Genomic DNA, 26845 nt, shown 5'->3' on the forward strand with positions numbered 1-26845 from the left:
TAGAATACTCCCCCATGTTAACCTGGATTTTTTTTTAATTAACATCTAGCTCAATCTTTCCTTCTTAGGAAAGATTTTCTGTCTCCTTTTCCATCCCACTCACATTGACTTGAAATACACTGACTTCCTTCTAAATCTCTGACGTAGGCAACGTTACCTTGTTAGTGAAAAATGCATAATACTTGATGCATTAAAACACTATCAGATAATTTTATTTAAAATTTAAAGGTGTCATATATAAATATCCACCTTCCGTTATACCTATCCAATTTTGAGTCTTCATTAAAAAAAAATCCAGTCCAATTAATGTTGATTATATACTTTGGAGTATACAACCATCCACTAGGAGTGTGTTGAACTACCCCTAATTCTTCCCCTCCAAGTAGCTATCAGTTACCAATAGCTAGGCTCCTCAACGTGAGGTGGGACTTCATCACCACCTCCTCAAAGCCTCTATGCTGGGATTTTGTTGGCTTGAGTTTGCCCAAATCTTGTACATGCTCTCAAAACTGTTGAGTTCTTGTGTATAACTTCTCTTTAGTGACTAGAAAACACTCTTTCATTGTAGTCATCCACATCTCAGCCTTTCTTGCCCCCTTTTTCGTAACAACCCCTGTACCTTGGGAGAAGGGCATGTGATATAGGTGTCCTGTTCAGAGCTAAGCATTCTTCAGTGTCTTGTTCTCTGCACCTTGACCAGTGTGGGTCTCTATGGTAATGGCCATCTGCTACAAAAAGAAGATTCTCTGATGACGTCCGAAGGGTGCCTTGCTCTAGTCTATATTTTCACTTACTCTTGTCACTGTAGACATGTGATACGAAGGGTGCATTGCTCTAGTCTATATTCTCACTTACTCTTGTCACTGTAGACATGTGATAATAAAGGCCAAAGCCACTGAGTATTGTAAATGCATTTTTCAAATAGAGGGGAGGTGCCAAGTTGATAACATCTCAATAGCATTGGGTAGTGATATCCCAGGAGCTTACATATTGATTGTGCCTAGTCCATATACATTTATATTTATTATCACTTGTGTGAAACATGATTGATTATTTTAGGATAATGGCTTAAAGTTTAGTTTGTACAATCTTGAGTCTCTGTTATCTCTCTCCTTTCCTTTAGAGAATTTGAAACTGTTCTGCAGTTTGGAGAAAGATATCTCTCCCTCTAATTGTTTCAGAGTGTGCATCATTGTTTTCTAAGTAGGAGACTCCTTCCCCTTTAAGAGTAACAGTTTGATGCTGCAGACCCCAGAGATGTTACAATGTGAATTTTTTTCTATAGGACACTCCTCAATAATACAAAATAAAGAATTAAATTTACAGAGCCTTTTTCTTTTTCCACAGTACCAAAGTCATGGTTGTTGTAGTTCCCTCTCATTTTATCATTAAAATATCCATTTATATCATTCATGAAACTGTAATTTTATCTTCTAAGTTTATTCATAAAATATTTCTCCAAAAATCAGGTTTTCGAGGTTATTTTTTTCTAACCAAACAAGGGGGAATTACAGTTCCTGCTTTTGTAACCCTTACCTATCTTAATCCGAGATTTATTGCCTGATTCCATATGCAATGTGTTTATCACATAGGAAACCTTTTTTTCAAAGGATTAGTAATTTTGCATAATGCTATAATTATATCTTTCATCAAGATAATTATATAAAAGTAAATAAAGGTAGAGCTAAGATAATACCTAATTTAAGATGCTTCTCAACTGTATAATGCTTATAATTTAATTAAAGATTTCAGATAGAAAGTAAAGAGCCATCATTTCCCTTATACATCAGCCTGATTTTCGAAATAGAACCATAAAAGTTAGCTGAATGGTTTCTTTGCTTAAATGTTTGCATATTGAAACATGATACCTAAAGGATATAAGTGCTAGAAGAGGTTGTCAGTATGTCTCTAAGCTAGTGCATACAACCTAGAAGATGAATTTTATATCTCATTTGATATACAAGCTTAAAGGCAGAAATTATTTAACTCATGTGTCACTGTTAAAAAGTATTTTAAGATTTGCAATGGGAAGTAAACAATTATTAATGTCATATCACTTAAACTATTTTAAGAAAACATCATTCATTATTAGCCCTTAAAACTAAGCTATCACGTATCATACACTGTTGCATGGATTTAAGGTCTCAAAGAAAATAATTACTTTTAGACATGAATAATATTCGCCCCTTTCCTGTTTTCTTCCCATGCGATCAAAAGGTACACCACAAAATCCTAGCCTAAGCTTGCCCTTAATAACCTTCACACACACTAATGTCTAGATGCTGGTGAGTGAATATAAATATCCTAAAACTGTACATTCATGACAGCCTTCCTGATGGCACTGTGAGCACCTGATGATGGCTGACCACAGCACCTCAAGATACCAAAGTGCCTGTGTTAAACAGCTTCTCCCCACGTGTACTGGAATTCTAAGTTTAAATCAATTCTAAACTTAATCAAGCCTGTGACTTACAGGTTAGCAGCAGTCATCTAAAGTAGCCCTGTCAGCTCTGGGACTACTGCTGTGGGGCTGCTGCAGACCTGCCACCTTACTCCTACCAAGAACTGCTGGAAGCAAGAACTGGCATTTAGCTGCCTTCTTTCTGTTCATTTTGGTTTTGTAGTGAAAAGCATTCTAAGGTGTAAAGGAAAAGATAATTGTAAAGTCTACTCTTCCACCTTGATTTGTCATATACATAGGAAAACCTATAGACATTTTCTTGAAGGATACACATGGCCTGCCTTTACCGGCACATCATTTAGAGCCTGCTCTAAGAAGTCCATGGAGTGGAGCTAGCATACTTTCTCTGCCAGTGGATTCTAGTATAGGAATCTCTGAGGGTTTTTTAGATCATTTGTTTATATTGAGTTGTATCAAATTATTCTTTTTAAAGCATCATTTGGGGCTTGGCTTTTATAAATTTTGTTTTCAATTATGTCTATGAGTATTTTGCCTACATGTATTTATGTTCACTACATGCATGCCTGGTTCCTTTGAAAGTCAGAAGGCTTCAGATCCCCTGGGACTGAAGTTATAAACAGTTATGAGCTGCCATGTGGGTGCTGGGAATTGAACACATGTCTTCTGCAAGAACAACTAGTGCTGCTGAGCCAATTCTCTAGCCCTGGGACTTGTATTTTGTTGAAAGAGAATTTTGTAATGATGACATTTGTTAAAGTGCTATTTATTTTAGGATTGTTAAAAACTACATATAACTTCATTTTTTTAAGCTTCGGTGGCTTGGAAATAATAATACAAGTCACCCAAGTGGTTTCTGTATGAGCTAAGTATATAATTGGGAGTTTAAATATGAAGGAGTAATCCAGCAATGAATAAAATTCTCAAGACATGTCAGTAGTTTTTTGTTAGGATATATATGAAATGAGAGAGATAGGCTGACTCTCACTGTGTACACTATGTACCCCTGGCTAACCTGGGGCTTACAGAAATCTGCCTGCCTCAACCATTACCTCCCTAGTGCTGGGAATAGAGGTATGCACCACCATGCCCAGCATTTATTATTATATTTTCAATGCAAAATGCTAATCTGATTATTCATACATACATATATTCTTCCTTACTAGTTATAAATCATAATTTTATTTATTTATTTATTTATTTATTTAAGTGAAATTATGTTAGACCAAACAAGAGTGTTCTTAAAGGGCACAAAACATAACAGAATGTGAAAAGTCAAGAAACTACTGTGAGAATAGAAAAAATTGTGTGTGTGTGTGTGTGTGTGTGTATTAAACTTTAGACTTTCAGACTTAATTATATATGTAGGTTGAGAGGATGTCACTCATAGAGTGTGTAATAGAATGCCTAGCCCCCCCCACTCCCTGGGATCACTCCCAGACAACAAAAAAAGAAGGAAAAGAGGGAGGGAAGGAAAAAAATGGGAGAAAAAGCTAATCTTTATATAAAGAAGATATTACTCATAAGAAAATTATGTGTAAAGACCAAAAATGTCTTGAAAAGTCTTCTATACAGAATTTTATGCTAATATTCTCCATATTTTTTAACTGTTTATCTAGTGAAATGGTAATTGGGTTACTTTACTCAGTTGAGTGATTCAGAGAAGGATTTTCTAGAGGATCATTCATTATACTGTTTGGGTTGATTCATATAATACTCCCATTTTCAAGACCCTCTTATTTGTTAAAATTCGCCTCACTTTTTAAAGTAACCTTTGAACCACAAGAAGTGTTGTATGTTTCAAAATTGTGATCTTTTTATTCCATGTGGCTAATATTAGTGATCTATACGTCTATTTGCTGCATTGGAAACAAAGTCATGTCAATGGAATTGCTTTTTAATAGGAATAAACAAGAAGACTTGTAAAAATTTATTAAAAATGGCATTTTAATGGTACATTGAGACTAATTGTAATGACTCTTTGGGTCATTTTTGACAGTATAAATGTTATAGTACATTTTATTTAAGAAAAGATTCACATCAGAGCACTGAAGACAACGTTTTTTACTTACTGAATATGAAAAAGTTACAAATTGTGTGTTAAATTGCTTGCATGCTCTTGCCGCCTCAGTAGGAAACTTTTTAATGTGTTACTCTCAATAATCACCATCTTCATCTGACATATTCCTTTAATAAAAGGTAGAAAATAAGGAAACACATGTTTCTAAGTAGAAGTCTGTGTTATAAGTATATTTGGAAAGCCATGCCAAAACACTTGATATAGAAGGAAAGGTCTTATTTATAAAACCACTAGTATGAATTGTGATTTTAGTTTGACCTCTCAACTAGTTTTGTGTTCATCTTGCGAGTAATAAACTTTAATATTAGAAGCAAATGAAAGTAGGGCCTTATTTCTAGAGCATCAAGGTCATCATATAAGGCCTATCTGAAAAGTGTCAGGGCATGTTTTATCTCTCAAATAAAAGACACAGAATTAAATATGATTTTTAAAAACACAATTTCAAAAAGAATTTAATTTTATATTGAGTCATTTTTGACTGTCATATTTCTAAAATCTGAGTATTGTTTCAAAGAATGCAAGTAAGGCTGGGGAATGGCTCAGTTGATGAGGTGCCAGCTGCACAAGCATAAGGACCTGAGTTCAGATCCCCAGTACCCATATAAAAGCCAAATCTGGTAGTGTACATTTTAACCCCAGCACTGAGTAATCAGCCAAATGGATGAGCTCTAGGCTAAATAAGGTCCCAACTTAACCCCTGACCTCCACATGCATGGGTGCAAACATATACAGATAACACATAAATACATACACACACAAATAATGGCAGTAACATTAATAATTCTAGTACCTTTTTTTTAAATCATCTGTCTTTTAAAGTGTTGGATGTTTGTTATGCACAGCATGCTAAAAATATGACTTGGAAATTACTAAAGCCAAATTTTTAATTATTACCTCTTTTTCTTACCTCTGCCCTAAAAGAGGGCATTTATTTATGTCTTTGGCTTCCTCAGTATATAAATTATTTGCATAAAAGAAAAATCAAAACTGTCAACTAGAAATAAAGAGTAAGGGCCTAACTCTTGAGAGAGAGCTCAGCAGGTAAGAGCGCTTACTGTTATGCAGTGGATCTGGGTTTGATTTCCAGCATCCACATCGGGCACCTCATAACTGCTGGTAACTCCTGTTCCAGGAGTATCCAGTACACCTGCACTCATGTGCTACACATAGGCTCAAGCAAGCACACATACATGCACAAAAATAAATGAATCTTTGTACAAACACAAAAAAGCTTTTTGAAAAAATATGGGCCAGACAAGTTAAATGAGAAGGTGGTGTATTAAAAGTGACTAGCACACTTCATGTTTTTAAAATATATTGAAGCAAGCATGATGGCACATGCCTGTGTTTCCAACACTAGAGAGGTAGGAGAAGATCAAGTGGCAAGGTCATCTGGGCTGAACGAGAACGCTGCCTCAGAAAACAAAACTAAACTAACAAATACCCCTATTTATAAATTTATAAAATGTTTAAGTGGGCACTATAGGAAATACACACTAGCCATGATTTCTGTTCTTAATTCCTAGACCAATTTTGCAAGAGTTACAGCACAAGCCCTGCTTTTACTCCTTTTTGTGTTTTCATAGGATGTGCCCCTTGCATTTCTTAGAATACGATCACTGCTTACCCAGCATTCACTCTGACAGAGAACCATTTTAACTGCTGACTTATGCTTCAAAATATACTCACAATTAAAACCATTTTACCACCTTCATTGGATCATTCAGTCCACATCACCACCGTGCGTGGCCTGGAGCCTCAGCCTCTTAACCAGACCTCTGCTTTTAGCCCTGACTGCCCTCAGGCCCTTTTCATGCAGGAGCTGAAATAATTATGCCATTTCTTACCTTACCAATTTTCACCTCAGAAGTTCTTTTGTAGTTTCCTTTCTTCTTGCTGTGTGAGCTGACTGTTTAACTTTGATTTTAGCTTCAATTCCTCTCATACTGTTTCTTCTGTGTAGCCACACTGGCCTCCTTGCTTGAACACCCTAAATCTCAGGGCCTGTGCTGCCTTTCTCTTTTCCTGGAATGTTACTTTCTGTGTCTTCTCAAAAGTAACACCCCCAGTGCAGTGCCTTCAAATATCTGTTAAAATAGCACCTGTTCCTTTTATTAATTAAATATTTCATTTATTTTACATCCCAACCTCAGTTTCCCTTTCCTCCTCTCTTCCCATTCCCTCTCCACATTCCTCAATCCACTCCTCTTCTGTTTCTGTTCAAAAGGGGGCAGGCCTCCTATGGGTATCAACAAAGCAGGCATATCAAGTTAAAGTAAGACTAAGCTCCTCCCCTTGTATTAAGGCTGGGCAAGGCAACCCAATATTAGGAATAGGTTCCGGGAAACCAACCAAAGTGTTAGGGACAGGCCTTGCTTCCACCATTTGGAGTCCCACAGGTAGATCAATCTACACAGTTGTCACACACATATAGAGGGCCTAGGTCAGTTCCATGCAGGCTCCCTAGCTGTCAATCCAGAGTCCATGAGCTTCTGTGAGTCCAGGTTAGTTGTTGCTGTGAGTTCCCTTGACCCTCTGGCTCATACAATCCTCTGTTCCTCTCTTCAACAGGATTCCCAAGTTTGACCCAGTGCTTGGTTATGGATCTCTGTAACTGTTTCCATCAGTCACTAAATGAAGGCTCTCTGATGACAATTAGGGTAGTCACCAATCTGATTATAGGAAATAACCAGTTCAGGCTACCTATCCACTACTGCTAGAAATCTTAGCTGGGGTCATTCTTTTAGATTTGTGGGCATTTCCTTTGCACCAGGTTTCTACCTGACCCCAGAATTCAGTTCTGTCTCCTCCTCCTACCTAAGTTCTGCCCTATCAGGCCAAGCAGTTTTATTGATTAACCAATGAAAGCAACACATAAACAAAGGACCTCCTACACCCTTTTCCCTTTTCTGTTTAAACAAAAAAGAAAGGCTTTCTCTTTAACATAGTAAAATTACATATAACAGGTATCAAGCAAGAATTACAGTTACAATATTTATATCTATTTTATCCTTTATCATAACAAAGGAAAACTATAACTATAAGTATCTATTCTTCAACTCCATCAAAGACTCCAAAAGGATATAATATTACCTAAATAAACGAGAAGTAAGCAACTTCCAAAACTCTAGAAATGACAGAGACATCTCACTGCCTGTACAGTCACCCAAAGTTCTTCTGTACCATTGGGGCATCCATCTTTAGCCTAAAGGCCATAGTATCCAGCAGACGTTTCCATGAAGCAGGAAATTTTAAAGACAGTTCAGTCACTTTCTTCTGTGTTGTGCAGAATGTCTCACAAACTCTTTCATGAAACAGGAACCCCGAAGGATCATCTCACCTTAGGCAAGTTCTTCATATCTTTCAAAGACTACAGAATATGGCATTTAAAATGTTTTAATAACTTAGGGTTTTTCATGACAATGAGACATGTCTGGTCCTGGCAGCACCAATCTACTTCAAGAGGAAGATGGGCATCAAAGAGGCTCCTTATGGAGTTGGTTGGCCATTTGGCAAGAAACTGCTCTTGCCTAGACTGCCTGATAAACTGGACATGCAGAACCCACAGAGAAATGACTGCTGGACTTGCCTATATTAAATTGTGCACTTCTTATCAGTACTACACATGTATAGTTCTGACTTTTTGTTTGCTTTTTTTTTGTAATGTAGAGAAGCTTCTGATCTTAATGTTCCTAAATTCAAACATATTTACTAGATACAAGAATCCACCCCATTAAGACTTCAGTTAGTCAACTAGCTTGCTTATTTAGTTGTTTGTTTGTGTTTGTTTGTTTTGAGACAAGTTCTCACGCAGCCAAGACTATCCTGGAACTCAGTAGGTAGCCCAGAATTGTTTTGAACTCACAAGAAATCTAGCTTTATCTTCCCAAGTAGTAAATTAAGGAGTTAGTCATTTCATGTGGTAAGATTTTAAAAAAGAAAACCTTCCAAAAAAAGAGCCAGATCAGCCATGGGGTGGTGCTACATGCCTTTAATACTAGCACTTGGGAGGCAGAGACAGGCTGATTTCTGTGAGTCTGAAGTCAGCCTGGTCTACAGAGTGAGTTCCAGAACAGCCAGGACTGTTTCTTAGAAAAACCCTATCAAAAAACAAAAGAACCAGATTGCATTTTTTTTCTATCTACAATTATGGATTCTATTCTCAGGGTAATATAAAACTATTTAAGTAGTCTATGCAAGAATAATGGATCATACTTGTTTTAGAAGTATTACTCTGTCAACAATATGAAAAGTTACAACTTATCTAAACTATAAAAAGTTTATATAAACTATATAAAACTATAAAAACTATAAAACTGTTTTAAGAGGCTGATTGTCATTGTCCTCGACATGGTCTTCCCTGAGGAAGGAACCTATCAGAAATTAATAAAATGAAATGAACTTAATTGCCTAGTGAAGGGGAGGAGTCTGAGTTATCTCTCATATTTCTAATTTTGATAACTAGATTAAGGTGTCAAGATGTCTTGTACTGAAATAAGAAACAGTAAATGTGCATCTTAACACATCATGGATGTGGAAGCAATTTATGAATATCTGGGTGCACGGATTTGTTCAGAGGAGATATATGACCCAAAGATAGAAATTTGACAAGTGCGTTAGTTTCTTGTCACTGCCACAAAACTAAGAAGAAAAGTTTCACTTCAGAGATTTCAATCTTTGGTTGGGATTTACGTTTAAACCCGTGGCATGGTAGAAGACATTGGAGAGGAAATCTTACCTCATGCAGTCAGGAAAAAACGGAGAGGAAAGGGGACTAGATAGAAGGATCCCTAGAGATCTTTCAAAGGCATGTTCCAGCAACCCATTTCCTCTGACCAGGCCCTCCCTCTTTTAATAACTCGTTCAAGTCTAACTCATCAATGGATTAATCTTTTGGTAAAGTTAACAGCTTCATGATCTCATTGTATTCAAACATGCTACCACTTGGATACTAAAACTTCAATATATGGCCTTTAGAGGCTATTGTATATCCAAGCCATGTCAGAAGCCATTATATATAGCTTGCAGTTGATAATTGAACTCATTTGAATAAGATCAGAAAACATTTAAATTCAAAAGGAAAAGAAGAAAAACACTCTACAGGAGTCTCATCAGAATTAATAAAACAGAGAACATTGCCAAATGCTTTGGGCAATGAGTAGTAGGAAGTAGGCATTAGGGGTTCATGGCATTTGGCATGGTGAGGATTCTAGGTGGCTAGTGCCATGGATTTTCAGAGATATGGGCCATGGAACTTTAGTTAACTTTAATACTTTTATGAAAAGAAAATAGACAGTATAGAATAGCCACAATCAGCCTCTGTCCACATTCTTGAGTGTAATAGAGAGGGGAGAGGGAAGAATAATAGTCACAGGGAGACTCAAAATAGTTTTTCAGTTTTATTTTTGTTTTTCCTCACTCAGTCTTTGCATTCTTATTGTATTTTCATGTTAATTTTATGTTTAGGTTAAAATTTTCATAATTATCTGCGTTTTAGTGGCATGTGTTTATTTTTTTAAAAAAAATCAGGTTTCCCCAAATTAAATTAAATATAAATATTACTGAATTGTGTGATTTCCACCAATGCACTGAATTCTAAACATTTATGATAGAAATACATGAAACCATGATTGATTGAAAGAAAGAAGTTGACAGAGTTTTGGATAGCAAATGATTTTGAAATGGGGCCATCTGTCAAAGCTTGTCGATGCTTAGTCTGAGCAAGAGGTTATTTACATTTTCACACAAATCGGGCTTTAACCAAAATACTTGGGAAAAAACAGATGCTTTGTAGAAATTCATTATCCCTAAAGTAATTGCATCCATCCAAATATTAACATCCTTTCTTACAAAGAAACATACCATGCCACTAATCCTTACGTATGTGAATATGCAATTATTCTACCATTGCTGTGCTATGAAGTGTGGTACTCCCTCCCTAGCTCCACCTTCATCCTCACATATAGGAGATACATACCTGATTACCAGGACCAAGTTTCTATTTATTTAGCCAAAAAATACTTGACCTCTGAAAATTATGACCCAAGTACTTGAGTCTGATCTCCAGTCTGAAGGTGAACGCAATCTTTTATACTTTACAAAGCATTCATTCATTTTGCTTGAAATATTGTTCATTTTTCTTCTTATTACTATGGTCTTTTGGGCCGCAAATAAATCTTACCAGATTGTTGGAGTAGGGGCACTTGTTGGTTCCCGAACACATAGCCCCCAAATAATCACACAGAAACTGTGTTCGTTAAATCACTGCTTAGCCCATTAGCTCTAGCTCCTTTTTTTTTATTATTAAAAATTTCCACCTCCTCCCATTTCCCTCTTCCTACCCCCAATCCCCCTCCCCCTTCCTCTCCAGTCCAAAGAGCAGTCAGGGTTCCCTGCCCTGTGGGAAGTCCAAGGTCCTCACACCTCCATCCAGGTCTAGGAAGGTGAGCTTCCAAACAGACTAGGCTCCCACAAAGCCAGTACATCAAAACCCAGTGCCATTGTCCTTGGCTTCTCAGTCAACCCTCACTGTCAGCCATGTTCAGAGAGTCCGGTTTGATCACATGCTCCATCAGTCTCAGTCCAGCTGGCCTTAATGAGCTCCCATTAGATCAGTCCCACCGTCTCAGTGGGTGGACGCATCACTCGTGATCCTAACTTCCTTGCTCACGTTCTCCCTCCTTCTGCTCCTCATTTGGACCTAGGGAGTTAAGTCCAGTGCTCCAATGTGGGTCTCTGTCTCTATCTCCATCCATCACCAGATGAAGGTTCTATGGTGATATGCAAGATATTCATCAGTGTGGCTATAGGACAAGGCCAGTTCAGGCACCCTCTCCTCGGCTGCCCAAGGAACAAGCTGGGGACATCTCCTTGGACACCTGAGATCCTAGAGAAGCTAAATAAGAAGGTGTACCCAAAGAAAAACATATAGTTATCCTCCTGGATATTGGAAGTAGACAAGATTGCCAGGCAAAAATTGGGAAATTGGGGGTGGGGTGGAGTGGGGGTAAGGGGAGGTGGGGAGAGAGAAGTAAGAAGGGGAGGATGGGAAGTGCTTGGGAGAATGGGACGGTTGGGATGGAGGAAGGGTGGATATGGGAGCAGGGAAGTATATATCTTAGTTAAGGGAGCTATTTTAGGGTTAGCAAGAGACTTGACTCTAGCTCTAGCTTCTTGTTGGCTAACTCTTGCATATTAATTTAACCCATTTCTAGTTATCTGTGTATCACCATGTGGCTGTGGCTTACTGGGTAAAGTTCTGTAAAGTATCTGTCTCTGGTGTGGCTACATGGCTTCTCTCCAACTCCACCTCCTTTCTCCCAGCATTCAGTTTAGTTTTACCTGCCTATCTAAGTTCTGCCCTATTGATAGGCCAAGGCAGTTTCTATATTCACCACAGCATACAGAGGGGAATTCCACATTACCTCCCTTTTCTGTTTAAATAAAAAGGAAGGTTCAGATACACTAGAGAAAGTTTTCATGGCAGAATACAGTTGTCAGATTTTAATTGAAGACTTTATGTAGCAAGTAGAACAGGAAGGTCACAGTATATATGTTTCAAATCTACACAACACAGTCCTAGGTATACTTTGTATTCAGTAAATGTCTATTAAACATGCAGTTTGTCAAATTTTCCTGGAAATTTTCAATATTACTCTTATATAGTAACTCATTTGTAAAGAGTAAACCAATATGCACCCAGAACTCTCAAGAATCTGCAGTGTCAACATTCATGTTATATTAATTTGAGCTAGCATATGAAGAGAACAAGTTCATGTGGGTTTTAAAAATAAAAAAATAGACTTTCTAATTCTCTTTTGCAGATTTTGCTGTTATTAAGAGATCAACATTCTATATACAGACTTTTGTCTTCTGCCATCATGGCATTTGGTTAGCTTTGTCGCTGAGCACAACCCCTGTGGCATGTAAGCATCTTGCTCAAAGGTCATCATGGTACACTGGACACATTTTCCTGTTCGCACTATTTAGTATACAATGATTGTATTAGTAATTATTAATTGCTATTCTCTTGCTATATGAAAACACTTTTAGATTCAGCCAGGTTGTACCCATTTGAAAAGAGTGACTTAGCCCAGTGATGAGACAGTCTTGTTTTCATATGTTCTTTTTAGTTGAAATATTTGTCAGAATGGAGGGTAGAAACCTGGAGGTTTATGTATGTGAAAGCTTGCCTACTTTTGCTTGTAACAGGAAAGTGAATAAAGCCACCCGTTTCCTACCCCAGTTCTGTGTGCTATGAAAGAACATGTCACATTGACTTACACTGAGACCTGCAGTCCCATTGACTCAGTGTGAACATGAGCACTACCACTTACTGGTTATCCAGCCTTTCTGCCTCAGTTTCCTCACTGCTTAGATGGAAGAAAGGAGAACTGTTGTGACAATCAAATACGATGTTATGCATGATTGATAAACTTGACACAAGGCCTTATCTGTTGTGGTGGTTGTAGTGTTTCACTCAGACCAGGGAACACCGCACTGCCTATCTGGAAAAGTAATCATTAACAGACAGAAGTCTCTACAGTCTGTGTAACAGTCAGATAGGGATAGTTCTTATGAAATGAAACCAAAATAATGTTTCTCCCATAGAAGTAAATGATCATTCTACACACATGCATATGTGTTATCTCACTTAAACCTCAGAACAATCCTTGCAGTTTGCTGGGTTGGTTTTTACGTTTGTTTGTTTGTTTTTATTTTTGTTTCATTTTTGTTTTTGTTTTTATCAGAGAGACCTGAGACTTAGAAAAGGTTCCCTGCACACGAACAAATGCCTACTAGATGCCAAAGCCAGAATTCAATCAAAGGTGTAGGAACAGTTCCTCATACTCTTTGATAGCTGAATTGCTCAGTATTTGGGACTTAGTGGTTTCTCTCTTACACATGATGTGTGGAAAATTAAAAGGCCCCAAAAAGGTAGAGGGAAGCATTCCAGGAGATCTCCTTCACCTTCCTGCAATTGAGAATGCACAAAATAGACAAACAGTGTTTGTTCAGCAGCCAATAGGATCTTTCTTTTCAAAGACATACATATTTACAACTGCTCTGTTGCCAGGCTTTACTGGTACTCAAACTGAGGTTTCTGCTTTGTGAAAAAGTAAATAGGGCTAAGAAGATGGCTCAGTAGCTAGAGTGTTTTCCATGTAAGCTTAATGACCTGATTTCTTACCCCTGTCACCCACTGTCTAGTTGTTTGTCATCGCTGTGATAAAACACAAAAAACAACTTAGAAAAGGTTTATTTTGACTCTTGGCTCCAGAGTATAGTATGTCAAGGCAAGAGCTTAAGGCAGTTAGTCACATCACATCCACAGTCAGGAAGTAGAAGAAAACTTGTGCTCAGCTCACTCTGTCCTCTATACAACACAGGATCCCAAGCCAGGAATAATTGTCACCTGTAGTGTCCTGATCTTCCCACATCAATAAACTAATCAGGTAGTCCCCTATAGGCATGCACAGAGCACATCTCCCAGGGGATCCTAGAGGTCATCAAGTTGACATATTTTTTTTTAAGTTGACATATTTAACCAGTACACCTGAGTTCGGATCCCTAACACCCACTTGAAAAGTTGGATACCTTGCATGCCTATAACCCAACCAAGTGCTGGAAAGACAGAAATAAAAGGTTCCTGAGGGTTGCAGACCAGTAAATTTAGCCAGTCAGCAAGTGGCAGGTTCAGTGAGACACTGTCTCAAAAAATAAAATGGATAAGTGACCTGGAAAGACAATTGATATCAACCTCTGGCCTCCACATGTACTCCTACACATAGGTAAACACATGGAGAGGGAGTAGGTGGATAAAAATACCATTTCATGTATGAGATAGTTATCCTAATTATACCTAGATCATCTCTTTAAGTTGCATTATTTGTGGAGGAGCATGTGTGCCTGGCTAAAGAGTGAGGAGGTCAGAGGACAGCTGGTAGGAATCAGTTCTTTCACTGTGAGTTTTATCAGGTTTGGCCGTATGTACTTCCACCCACTGAGCTATCTCACCAGGCCACCTGAATCATCTTATTCTGAATAGATTACAATGTCTGCATTAATTTATACAAAATCATTCCTTTATTGCTTTGAAGAAATTGTTGGCCCTGAATTTCCTACTTTTGTCCAAAAACAATAAATTTCATTTCTGTTAATAACTTTGTTAAAAAATATGACAGTCATATGAATAATTATTGCCACTCAAGACAATAACAAAATATGCAAAGTACTGACACCATATGGGACTCTTCACAAAGAATCAAATTGCTAGGTACATCATTTTTTTCAAGCTGATGTACACAGATATATAGGAATGCTGTTGTCATTTGGCTTAAACAAATAATTCACTGAAATATTGCCCATATTTGTCTACCTAATGTCAGTCATTCTAGAAACTATTCCCCATGTCACCCATCCTTCTGTTGTAGCTGTACCTCCTTGGGCTTTTTCCTCAGGCAGAAATCCATCACGATGTTGTTATCATTGTTGCTTTTTTACTGGCATAGACCAGACGGCTCTTCAACTAGTGTTTGACATATCTTCATGTTAATATAAAGAAGAGACCAGACGCTCTAAGAAACTCTATCAGTATCATGTGGCTTCTCAATAGCAAAGCCAACATTCAGGTACACTTTTTGTTATTGTTGACCTCGTGTACCCATTCCTGAAGGATATTTCCTCTACCCACACCGTCTAGAGCAGTAGTTCTCAACTGGTGGGTTGAGACCCCTTTGGACATTGAATGACCCTTTCACAGGGATCACCTAAGACCACTGGAAAACACAGATTATTTACATTATGATTCATAACAGTAATAAAATTAGAATTATGATGTAACAACAAAAATAATTTTATGGCTGTGGAAAATAGTTTGATGACTGGGGATCACCACAGTATGAGGAACCATGTTAAAGGGCCACAGCATGGAAGACGATAACTACTGGTCTAGAGCATTGATTCTGAGGTTCTCACACTCCGCTCCATGCTCACCACTCTGCCATCAGCTAACTGCTCTGGGAGGTGAGAATGTCTGTAAGGTTCTGAAGAATAGTTGTCAACCTCTCTTCTCCCACAGCATAGCTGAAGAATGAAATATTTACATGTAACTGGAAGAGCCGCTTGTTCATCCCAGCCACTCAGAATCAAAATAATCACACAGAAACTATATTAATTACAACACTGTTTGGCCCATTATCTCTAGCTTCTTATTGGCTAACTCCTACATCTTAATTTAACCCATTTTTATTAATCTTTATATCACCATATGGCAGTGGCTTCCCAGCTAAAATTCCAACATGTCTGACTCTGGTGGCTGCTCCATAGCATCTCTCTGACTCTGCCCCTCTTCTTCCCAGCATCCAGTTCCATCTTCCTCATCTACCTGACTTCTGCTCTATCAACAGGCCAAGGTAGTTTCTTTATTCATTAACCAAGAAAAGCAACACACAGACAAAAGGACTTCCTACACCATTTACACTAGTAGCCTAATGGGTGGTTTTGAGACTCCACAGCTCTTTACAAGATGTTATGGACTTTTTAATTGATAAATAAACTAAGGGGTAAAGGGTAGAAGCCTTGTAAAGATGAGTCACATATTCATACCTAAGCTTGTAAACCATTTTGTATGGAGTCTTGTTTGAAATTTTCAGATCTTTGGGCCAGAAAGATGGCTCAGTGGGTAATGGCACTTGTTTGGCAAACCTGGTAACCTGAGTTTGGGTAAAAGTGGAATGGGGACTCCTCTCACATAGGCACTGTGGTACATGTGTGCAGGCACCCACACACCCACACACGACTTCTGCCCCCATTCAAACTTCTTTCCAAGTGTCTTAAAATGGAGCTCTTGAAACCCCTCAGCCTATCGGCCAGTTTTGTAATATTGGGAGTAGGCATGATAGTCCACCAGATCTTTTTCACCACTGGTTTGTTACGTCAGTGGAGGTGAGGTTCTTCACCTTTTTCTCCTTTGTAAAATTACAGTAACAGTAGTGTTAGCATCATGAGATCTCTGTGGAGAGGACTACCTGCCGTACAGACCTGGGACAGTCCCTGGTGCCTAGGAAACAGCAGTCTTTACTAGGCAGAGTCAATGCTGCCTATCTGACCATGTACCCCTTTTAAGATACTTTGTAGTGCTTTTTTTCTTTGTTTTGATTCATTGTGGATTTGACCTCATGCATTCTGATCACCTTATCTCCCTGTCCCTTCACATCCACCCTTGCAACCTCCCCTGCAAAACAAAACCAAATTTAAGAGAAAAACTAAACAAAATAAAAATAAAAACAAAAAATAATCTTGTCTTGTAGTGTAACCCATTGAGACACAGTTCACCCTTTAGTCTGTTCATCTTTACTTTCAAGTGTTCATTACCATGGTTCATTGATCCAACTCAAGGCCTCTGGCATCTGAGACACCACTGATAATGGGGTCTCACTGGGACTCCTCTTGGATATCCTGTTGTCCTGTGTCATGGAGATCCTGCTGTTTTAGATCTATAGGTTCATCCCTTCACATGCTCATAGTTCACAGATCTGGGGGATGTTAGGGTGGACCAACCCATAGCCCTGGTCCTGGGTCTACATAGTAAGTGGGTTGATCAGCTCACTAGCTTTCCCTCATCATCACTACCCAGATGAGCTCTCCATCACTGCCTTTGCTGGCTCACCCAGTGCAGCCTACAGCAAGGAGGGGGACCAGTTCTGCACTCATGTCCTCAAATTCAAGACCTTCATGTCCTCAAATTCAAGACCTTCATTCATGCCATCAGGATCAGCTCTACTATTTTGCCCAGGCAAGGTGCAGGGCCCTCTCTACTGAATGCTCTAGGGGCATACAATGGGCACAGGGTAGGGTCTCCTGCTCTCAAGCTCTCAGGGCTGGCTCACCTGTGTTGCCCCCCCCCACACACACACACACAACAGGGTCAGCTCTAGTAAGCTGCCCAGGCAAAATGCAGGGCCTGCTCTTCTGTGCTGTAGTTGGCATAGGACAGGACTAGTTTTCTCATTCTCAGGACCAACTCGCTCACCTGCCCCAGGTAGTGAGGGGTAGAGGAAAGCATGTTTCCCTCACCCATGCCCCAACATAGCAGGTAAGGGGGGGCTGGGGTCAGCTCTTGTGCCCTCGGGGTCAGCTCACCTGTGTCCCCAACCACAGGGTTAGTTCTGGTATGATCCCCAGGTGAAGTCCACGCCTTTGGCGAGGGGTGGAACTATCTTTACCAAGTATAGAGGCAAGCTCTCCCTTGATGGGTAGGGCCAACTTACCTACTGCAATATCCAGAAAGGGACAGGGCCAGCCATCCCAGGGCCAGTGAAGGACTGAACCAGCTCAGCACAACATGGTTCTGATCAACCATATGCTAATACTAGCCATGAGCATCAACGCAGACCCCAGCTACAGCAGGACCTCAGACCTGGACTCACCAGCAGCTCTGCCCCAGATGCCACCGCAGCCCTGGTGGCAGCACTGGCCCCTCAGATCAGCACGACCCCAGCAGCAACATGGTCCCAGGTGACTGACTAGACCCAGGCATCCACAGAACCCTCTGTGGTGGCAACTGGAGCCATAGCCACCACCCAAGACCCTGGCCTCTGCAGGACCACAGACCCAGATATGGCCCCAGGCAGCAGCCTGTGCCCAAATGTCTCCATGGCTCCAGGTGACAGCACTGGCCACCGAGATCAGCATTTCCCTGGGTGTGGCACGGTCCTCAGAAACTTACATGGTGTGAGGTTGCCTACCAAACCCTGATCTTCCACATGGCTCTCGATGACAAGTGTCCTGGACATCAACTATGGCCCTGGGTTTTCTTACATACTTTTTCTTGTTTTTCTTTTTCAGACAGGGTCTCATTATGTAGCCCCGACTTTTCTGGAATTTGCTGTGTAAACCAGTCTATCCTGGAACTCACAAGGCTTGTCCTGCCTCTGCCTCCTAACTGCTTGGTTTTCAGTGAGATATGGTGGATTGACTTAATACCCTGCCAATGTGAAAAGACTGTCATGTGCCTCCCCAGATTTACTGTGCTGACACTTGAATCTTAGCCATGAAAGGTAGCTATTTCCAGCATCTCAAGTTTGTTCGGGTAATTGACATGGTATTCCCAAGTGTCTTCGTTGTCAGTGGTCCCTGTTTCAGAATCCTTACTTGTTTTTCTATACTTTATGAAGTCAAGATGTGAGTAAAGATGTGCACTATGTTTTTGGAGTCTTTAAGGAAATAAAGGGAAAAACAATGAAGTCATGCAATATGGGTGCTTAGTTATGTTGTTTTTTTTTAATCTGGGATAGTACTATGGTAATTAATGCTTATTTTATGCAAACTAGACAGTATCTGTTAACGGACACATTACTGTCAAGAAAATATTACTTGTCTTAATTATCAGTAATGAAGCAGGGATAAGCTGCTCACTTAGATATCATGTATCTAACGACCTTGTCAGTGAGAGGCTGTGGTGAAAGGCACCAGTTTCGTAGATTACACTGTGTTCAGCTTCTGGCCTTTGTGTAAAGTGAGGTTTTGTGGGTGAGTATGAAAGTCAGCTATAAATTCTGCTTGGTGTTTAAAATTGATTTAATATCTTACTTTTAGTATATCATTTTCCCATTTATAAAGACTCAATTTTATCTTTGAGCTTTAAAAATTGGTTGTGGTAAATTTAGGCTTGCCTTGCTAACTGCCAGTGTTTGTTTTTTTTTTTTAAATTACCAAATAAAACAGTACATATATTACCATTTGTTTCACCAAAGGACATCCTTGATGGCTAAAGCGTCTTGTTGTTTCTGGACTCTCAGTGTCTGTGGTGACAATTGTAAAGGGTAAACCTGCATCTTCATAGCACCATTTTCCGCTTGATCTCCTGATTCAAAACTTATTTCTTGATAGGATTTCTCATGTCCCTTAACAGCCCCTTAATGATAACACCTGTCTCGTAGTACTGAGACATTATCTAAAAGTTATGCAGCACGTTACTGTTCATGCCTGTAGCCTCAGCTCTTGATAGAGACCAGAACATCAGGAATTAAGTCCACCTCAGCAACAGAGCCAATTTGAGGCCAGTCTGAGCTATATGAGCCAATGTTGGAGGAAGGAAGATCAAAAAAGGAGGGAAGAAAATATGACTTTAGCCTTCTATGACCAATAGAAGTAGCACATGTGTTAGGTGATTAAGTAAGGATTCAGTGGAGGGCATGGCAGAACAATGGAACACAAAGTGGATCCTGACTTTTTAAGTTCTTGAATCTTTTCTTAGTAAGAAATTCTTCCTCTGAGACCAATGAAGAAATCTCACAAAATAGGAGCTATGCTATCTGAATTCAAACTTTTCCGAAGTAACTTAAAGAATGCAGAACTCAAAGGGACAGCATAAGAAACTATCCGAATGCCTGTCTTAAAATATTAAAATACTACATCTCTCCCCTTCCATTTCTTCCCTTCAGCCCTTCCATGTCTCTCGCTCCTGCCTGCTTTCTCTCATATTCATGGCCTCTCTCTCTGTCTTCCTCTCTCCGTGTCTCTCTCTCTCTCTCTCTCTCTCTCTCTCTCTCTCTCTCTCTCTCTCTCTGTGTGTGTGTGTGTGTGTGTGTGTGTGTGCACATGCGTGTGCCAATTTCATTTAGTGTTGCTTGTATTTATGATTTCAGGGCTGACCGTTTGGTATTGGATGACCAATTAAGAGGCCCTTCCCTGCGGAAGACTAATTTTCTCATTCTCTACACTCCTTAGTCGCCCTTACTTCTTTGTCTAGCCCTGCTTCTTTTTACATCAGAATGTCTGTTGACATTGTCCTTGTTCAGGTCTTTTTTAGGTGGCCATATTAAGGGTCCCTCTTAGGGTCCTCTTTGTTAGCTAATTTCTCTAGGGCTGTGTCTTCCTTGTACTGAAATCAAGTTTCATCTGAATTGAACATATCTGTAACTGTCAAGTGGTAATTTTCTGTTTTCACCATTCTGTATGTGTTTAGTTGGTATTCTGCTGTAGAGAAGAAATCTGTCTACCCATCTGTGTATTCATCCTTCTCAACATGGATTATTTAATGGTTTATTTTCCATTATTTATTTTGATGTTCAAATTACCAAATTTTAGTGAGTTCTTCTTCAGTTTGGCTCTTGTGCATTTTCTCATGTCTCTGTGTCTCATTCTTTTGGTGGCTTCTTTCTGTCACAATTTTATTTTCATCTTATCATTTTTATCCTAGCCCTAGAGTTAGCTATATTATCAAGAGATCTTCACATACACTATTTTGTATGTGTCGGAGGGGATAGGTAACAATAACATCTAGGTACAAGAGATATTTTCTAGATCATTGTTAGTCTGAGATCTCCAAATCACAATGCTAAAAGAAGAGAGAGAGAGAAAGAGAGAGAGAGAGAGAGAGAGAGAGAGAGAATGAATTTATGATACCTTATACATAGAGACACATTGATAACTATTTCTATGTGTATCTGTGCCAATGTGTGCTGCATATACATTAGCATGTGTGGCATATAGCCAGGAATATTTACATTTATTAGATCTAGAATTGCTTCCTCCAAACTTCATGTTGTGCTGTATAATACTGCACATTTTATAGCAATGTATCTGACTTTAATGAACAAACTTTTATTCACCGTATTCACATGGTTCATGACTTATAGATATGTTGCAAATCTTAGCCCCTGTTAGCTTTCGTCTCATAGGATGGAACAGTACTGACCCTTCCTCTGGCCTCACCTTCTCATCCCATTCTGTTTGTGTCTACAAAATTCTGCAGCCAGGGAATGAGATAGGGTGGAAATGTGATTTGAAATGTTCTGTGGTTATGCCAATTCAATTGTAAGCATAAATAGAGAAATGTGTATATTTTTTTTCCTTCTAAAACTGCCCAATTTATTTTTTTTAGTAAATTTTATTAAATTATAAAAGTTTCCATTTCCGCCCCCCCTCCCAACACCCTCCCACTCCCCCCACTCCCCCCCTCCTTCCCCTCCGTCCCCAAATGTGTATATTTTTATTCATTATTAAAACTAAAGTTTAAAAATATCTGACCTAAGTATAAGTGTTTTGAAGGATCTTTTAATTAGCTAAAGTCTTCTGAAACATGCAGTATAGTTGAGAATAATAAGTAGCTCGCAGAAAGATAAAGGCTTTATCTAAAATAGTTATATATGACTAGAACTTATCAGTTTAATACAAATATATGTTTAAAGTTTCAAATTTAAGTATACTATGCATATTTCATGCTGCAATAGACTAACAAACCACCCCCGCTACAGCTGGGAAGGTTAAACAACGCTATTCAGATCTGACTTAGATAGAACAGCTGTTCAAATGCCAAGGCATATTTTACTGAAAATGTGACCATTTAGTTCTGTTAAATATAAACTGCTTTGGAGGCCATGTGCATTTTCTTTAAAGCAAAGCAGTTCCCACATGCAGTAGAATTGTTACTGTAGTTCAATAGGTCTTTTTTTTTAACTGAACTTCCTCAACTTTCTGAAAAACGTGTGACTATTCTCTTTATCTCTCAGAGTCCTTCTACTTAACCAATTCTTGCCAATGCAAAAAAATTACAATTATTTAAAAAGCCATAGGGAAACATTAATTCATGTTTATATACAAATATACATACAACACATGTAAGTGTATGTGTATTCATATATGAATAATTTAAATGAAGTTATGCCACTTAGAGTGACAATGTTCACTCCAAGAGCCTAGACTACTTAACAAAATTCCAGTGCCAATCTCGGGAAGCTTCCCTTTGATCCCTGATCAGAAGAGTCCAAGAGATTTCAAAATCATCACAGAAATCCACAATGTGTCAAAATGCAAAGAGCAGCTGACCAAGAAGAGACCATCCCGGTTGACACATCCAAATTGCAACCCATACACCTGTGGCTCAGGGGACATCACAGAAGAGGGGACAGAAAGATGTTTACAGTCAGAGGACAAAAATAGCTGTGATGAAATAGTGTTTTCTACATCTGACAGGAAGCTGAACCTATGAAATCTTGACCGTATGGTCATCTAAATAAGACCTAAACAATGACAATATCAGTTGCCATGCCAATGTGGGTGGTGAATACCCCACAAGGACCAGTTCTAGATGAAGAGCTGTAGCCAACTGATGGTTAGTCAGAGAGGAAGGATTGCTTTTTCTCAAGGGATGAGGCCCCTGATAGGTTATCCAATCCCTAGTGATCAACCCTAAACACATGTTCATACACACAGCACTGAATGTTCTCAACGGGTCATATTTACACGTGTGTGTGTGTGTGTGTGTGTGTGTGTGTGTGTGTGTGTGTGTGTAACAGTAATAATTGAAGAGGACATGAAGTTGAGAGGAAGTAGGAAAAGTTGAAGGGAGAGAATGCAATATGAAAATAATATAAATGCACTATTCATATATGACATTCTCCAGAAAATACATTACATGTAAAAAATAATGATAATACAATCAAACAGCAATTTCTACTGCCTTTGCTGGGGTTCTGATTAACTGTGATTAAAGTTTTTATTTTGTATTGAATTAAGTTTAGATGATTTTATTTGGCCACCATAGCCACATGGCACATGTATTTGATTGTAAGTACCTTTGCTAAGAATGAATCAAAGAGAGAAAATCCTTAAGTTCACAGAGTAATGACAAATATTTTAAAGAGTGGCAACATCACTGGATACACATGAGATTATTTGTAAATGATGGAGGAAGATCCATTTTGGTTTCTCAAGACTGTTAGTAGAATAAGGTAACATCTATGAGAACCATTTTTTGAGAGAAGCTTCCTAAGGCCTGAGGTATAGCATGCATATGAGGACAGTTAAACCGCAGTCTTGAGAATACCTAGAAGTCAGCAGGAGGCAGGAAGAAACTGTTAGAGGTGGCAGGTTGCCAACAAGGCAACCACTGTGTGTGATGCCCTTGAGGAATTGAAGGAATTCAAGTGCCATACTGAGAAATCTGTTTTGCTTACCTGCTTCTGTTCTTGACCTCAACAAAGCCAGAATGGAGAAGTTCTTTTTGTGTGCTGGTTTATATCTGTGACCCTGTCCCTCTAGAGTATAAAGTAGAACAGTCCCAAATTTATGGCCTGCCTGAACTACACAGTAATTTCAAGGCCAGTATGAGACACTTAGTTCGACCCTGTCTCCAAAATAAATAAAACATGGAACTGTGGATTTGAACTAAGTGTTTGATCTCCTGCCTAGTATATGCAAAGCCTTGAGTTCAGTCCCTACTACAGCAAAAATTTGTAAAAATGATGACAATTTATATATTAATAGGGTATGGTGTGATGATTTAATACATATCTGCAGTGTAGAATGTTTAAATCAGGTTAGACATATTGGGATGAGTGAGGAATGAGAATTATTTAATAGTTTGACCATCCTAATGCTACAACCCTTTAATACAGTTCCTCATGTTATGGTGACCCCCCCACCATAAAATTATTTCGTTACTACTTCATAATTGTGCTGGTGCTACTGTTATAAATCATCATGATATGAAGCCACCAAAAAGTTGTGACCCAAATGTTGAGAACAACTTGTTTAATGACTACAGAGGTTCAGTTTAGAAGGTGAAACAGGCCTGAAAAATAATAGTGCTGATGGTTGTGCACCAGTGTGAAAGTGCCTAATGCTGCTAAGCTATACCCTTATAAATGTGATGTTCTGCGTGTCTTACCACTGTACATGTATATTCTTTTAAATCTGACTCATGGTTTTGTATGTAAGTGACTTTTGCCATAGACATTTCTTAGCATTTAATCTTAACCTTAGAAGGAACTTAACATACGTTATATAAGTGTTAGGCATCTATTCTGGCATCAGAAATCCCTGGTATTTTCTTACCTTTGTTTAGGTTATGTGACCTTTTGGAAAGTCCCTTCTACACTGCTTCTAACATACATTCCACAGATGACAATGTCTGTATCAGGTTACTGGAAGTAGTTAACACAAAAGTTCCTGCTTTCATTTTTATGAGGAAATGATCATTATCCATGTTAAATACAATTTGGTGAAATACATAGAAAGCACTGAAAAAACTATTAAGCACTGCCAATGAGTTTACACACCAACACCCTTTCATTTTGTGACTGTCTCTGGGAGGCTTCCTCCATGGGTAACAGCTTCAAGTTAGCACCTACAATTTGTATTACTCCTACTTACATGTTATTGTTGTATTTAATTGGCCTGCTAAGCGTAGCACATGAAGAGGACCCTATGACTTTGTGTTTGGTTTCTTGGAACCATTGTCAGCCTCTATTTGCCCCAGTGTCTTGGCCCATAGCCTGCTATGTGACTGGCACAGAAAACTAAAACGGGGATGCGGCACTTCAGCTCTCTGGAAGACAGTTGTGATTGCTCGCTGTTCCCCAGAGAGCAGTCGAGAACTATGGCAGCTTCTCAGATTCAATGTCTTAACATGTATTTGGGTCTGCCAGTTTTAAGCGGTTCCAAATAATCAAAATGATGTTTTTAAAGCATGAATAAATCATTATTTTACAAAATCTGAATTAAGTATGTATTTTTAACCTAATTTAGCTAAGTTGTTGCTTCATTCAGGAGAGACTGTGCAATAGTTAAATGATTGCTGTCATTCTCCACTTATTGAAACAGGAAATAGCTAAACAAAAAGAAACATCAAAAGATGTCTCTCCTCATGTCTTCTCTCCAGGGACCATAGCCAGATCATTACCCAGCAGTCCCAGGGCAAGTCTCTGATAGTCATCCAAGCTGCAGTGTCACATTTTATTTTTGTAAGATTTATTTTGTTTTTATTTTTAAGTATGCATATCTGTCTGTGTGAGTACAGATGCCAGAGGAGGGTGTTATGTCCACTAGAGTTAGAGTTACAGTTATGAGCCCCTGATTTGGGTACTGGGAACTGAACTCTGGTCCTCTGCAAAAGCAGCAAGTGCACCGAAGTGGTGAACCATCTCTTCAGATCACAGTTTATATTTCTGAAGAAAATATGTGAAGTATATGACTGGAAGGGAATTGGTGCAATTGTTTTTTTCCTATGCTCCCTATATTAATTCTACTTCCAGTGAGGACCTTCACTTTGACTCCCTGAGGCAACTGTCTGCGCCGGCTTTCCTGTGCAAATGTAGAACTTTGCTTCAAGATGATGTTTGCCCTCACATTCAGTACTCTGAGAACTGGTAAAGACAATGTTGTAAAGCTTAATTATATTTTTATGACCCATGCCATCTGTGCATTTTCTCTACCTTCAGTGATGATTGAGAATTCAAAACAATACATTTAGCTTTAATGCAGCTGTTTATTGCAAATGCACCAGGCAGAGTATCTCTTATCACTTGAGATCCTGTTTTTTAATGTATATGATTCAAACAGAAAATACAAAACTCCTGTTTTCACTTCTGATAAGACCTAAAGATTATTCTCAAAGTCATCATATAAATGAATTGTACTTAACTGATTTATCGGTAACAATTTTGTATTAAACCAGCCTGAGTTTAAAATCCTTGTTGTAGAGCTGGAGAGATGACTCAGTGGCAAGGAACACTTGTTGCTCTTTAGAGGACCTGAGCTTGCGTCTCAGCACCCACATGACACTCACAACCATCTGTAACTCCAGTTCCAGGGGACCTTACGCCTTCTTCTGGCTTCTGTGGACACTGAATGCATGTGGTTCACAGACATGAATGCAGGCAAAACACTCATACAATTTTAAAAACATTTTTAAATTTTAAATTTTTTAAATTGTTGTACATACTTGACCTACTATTAGAGTCTATTTAAACATTTCAATAATCTCTTTAAAACATTATAAACATTAAATTTTCTCTACTACTTTTATCTGAATTAGAATAATGGTTATATTTTCTTTTAAATTTTTCTTTCAAAGGAAAGATGTCAAATTCTCCCAAATTTTCATAATTATATATTCTGGACACATATAACATTTGTCCTATAAATAATTGAAACATAATTCTTATCAGTAGGAATACTAATATCCTGGCTATTCTACTAGAAATAGTAACTAATCAAAGACTTAAATTCACCATGTAGCCATTTAAAAATAAATGATGGCTGAGCATTATGGTACATGCTTTTAATCGCAGTACTTAAAAGGCAGAGGCAGATGGATCTCTATGAGTTCAAGACCAGCATGATCTACATAGTGAATTCCAGGACAGAGTGTTTTAGGCCAGCCAGAGCTACACAGTGAGATGGATGGATGGATGGATGGATGGATGGATGGATGGATGGATGGATATATAGATAGACAGACAGATAGAGCCACTAATACACACTAATAAACTATAAATAAATGGCATAGCCCTATATTTTCTTTGTTTTTATTAATCTATTGTTTTCTGATTTATTGT

At 38.6% G+C, this 26845-nt stretch overlaps 1 protein-coding gene across 4 annotated transcripts in view; it reads left to right on the forward strand.

The window, feature by feature from the left end:
* The window catches only part of Elp4 (elongator acetyltransferase complex subunit 4), a 201508-nt gene that overhangs the window by 117948 nt on the left and 56715 nt on the right, over window positions 1-26845 (forward strand). Inside the window, exon 10 of one of the 4 annotated variants that reach the window (XM_085696736.2) lies at window positions 18348-18410. The exons of 2 other annotated variants lie outside the window; for them this stretch is intronic. In XM_085696736.2, the coding sequence (XP_085552862.2) occupies window positions 18348-18395 (48 nt within the window). In that variant the 3' untranslated portion in view covers window positions 18396-18410. Of the gene's footprint in view, window positions 1-12322; window positions 12477-18347; window positions 18411-26845 lie in introns of those variants that run through there. One more of the 4 variants, XM_085696734.2, reaches the window with a different exon arrangement.

The sequence above is a fragment of the Myodes glareolus genome, chromosome 10 (assembly GCF_982192425.1).
Source record: "Myodes glareolus chromosome 10, mMyoGla1.1, whole genome shotgun sequence".
Classification (NCBI taxonomy): domain Eukaryota; kingdom Metazoa; phylum Chordata; class Mammalia; order Rodentia; family Cricetidae; genus Myodes; species Myodes glareolus.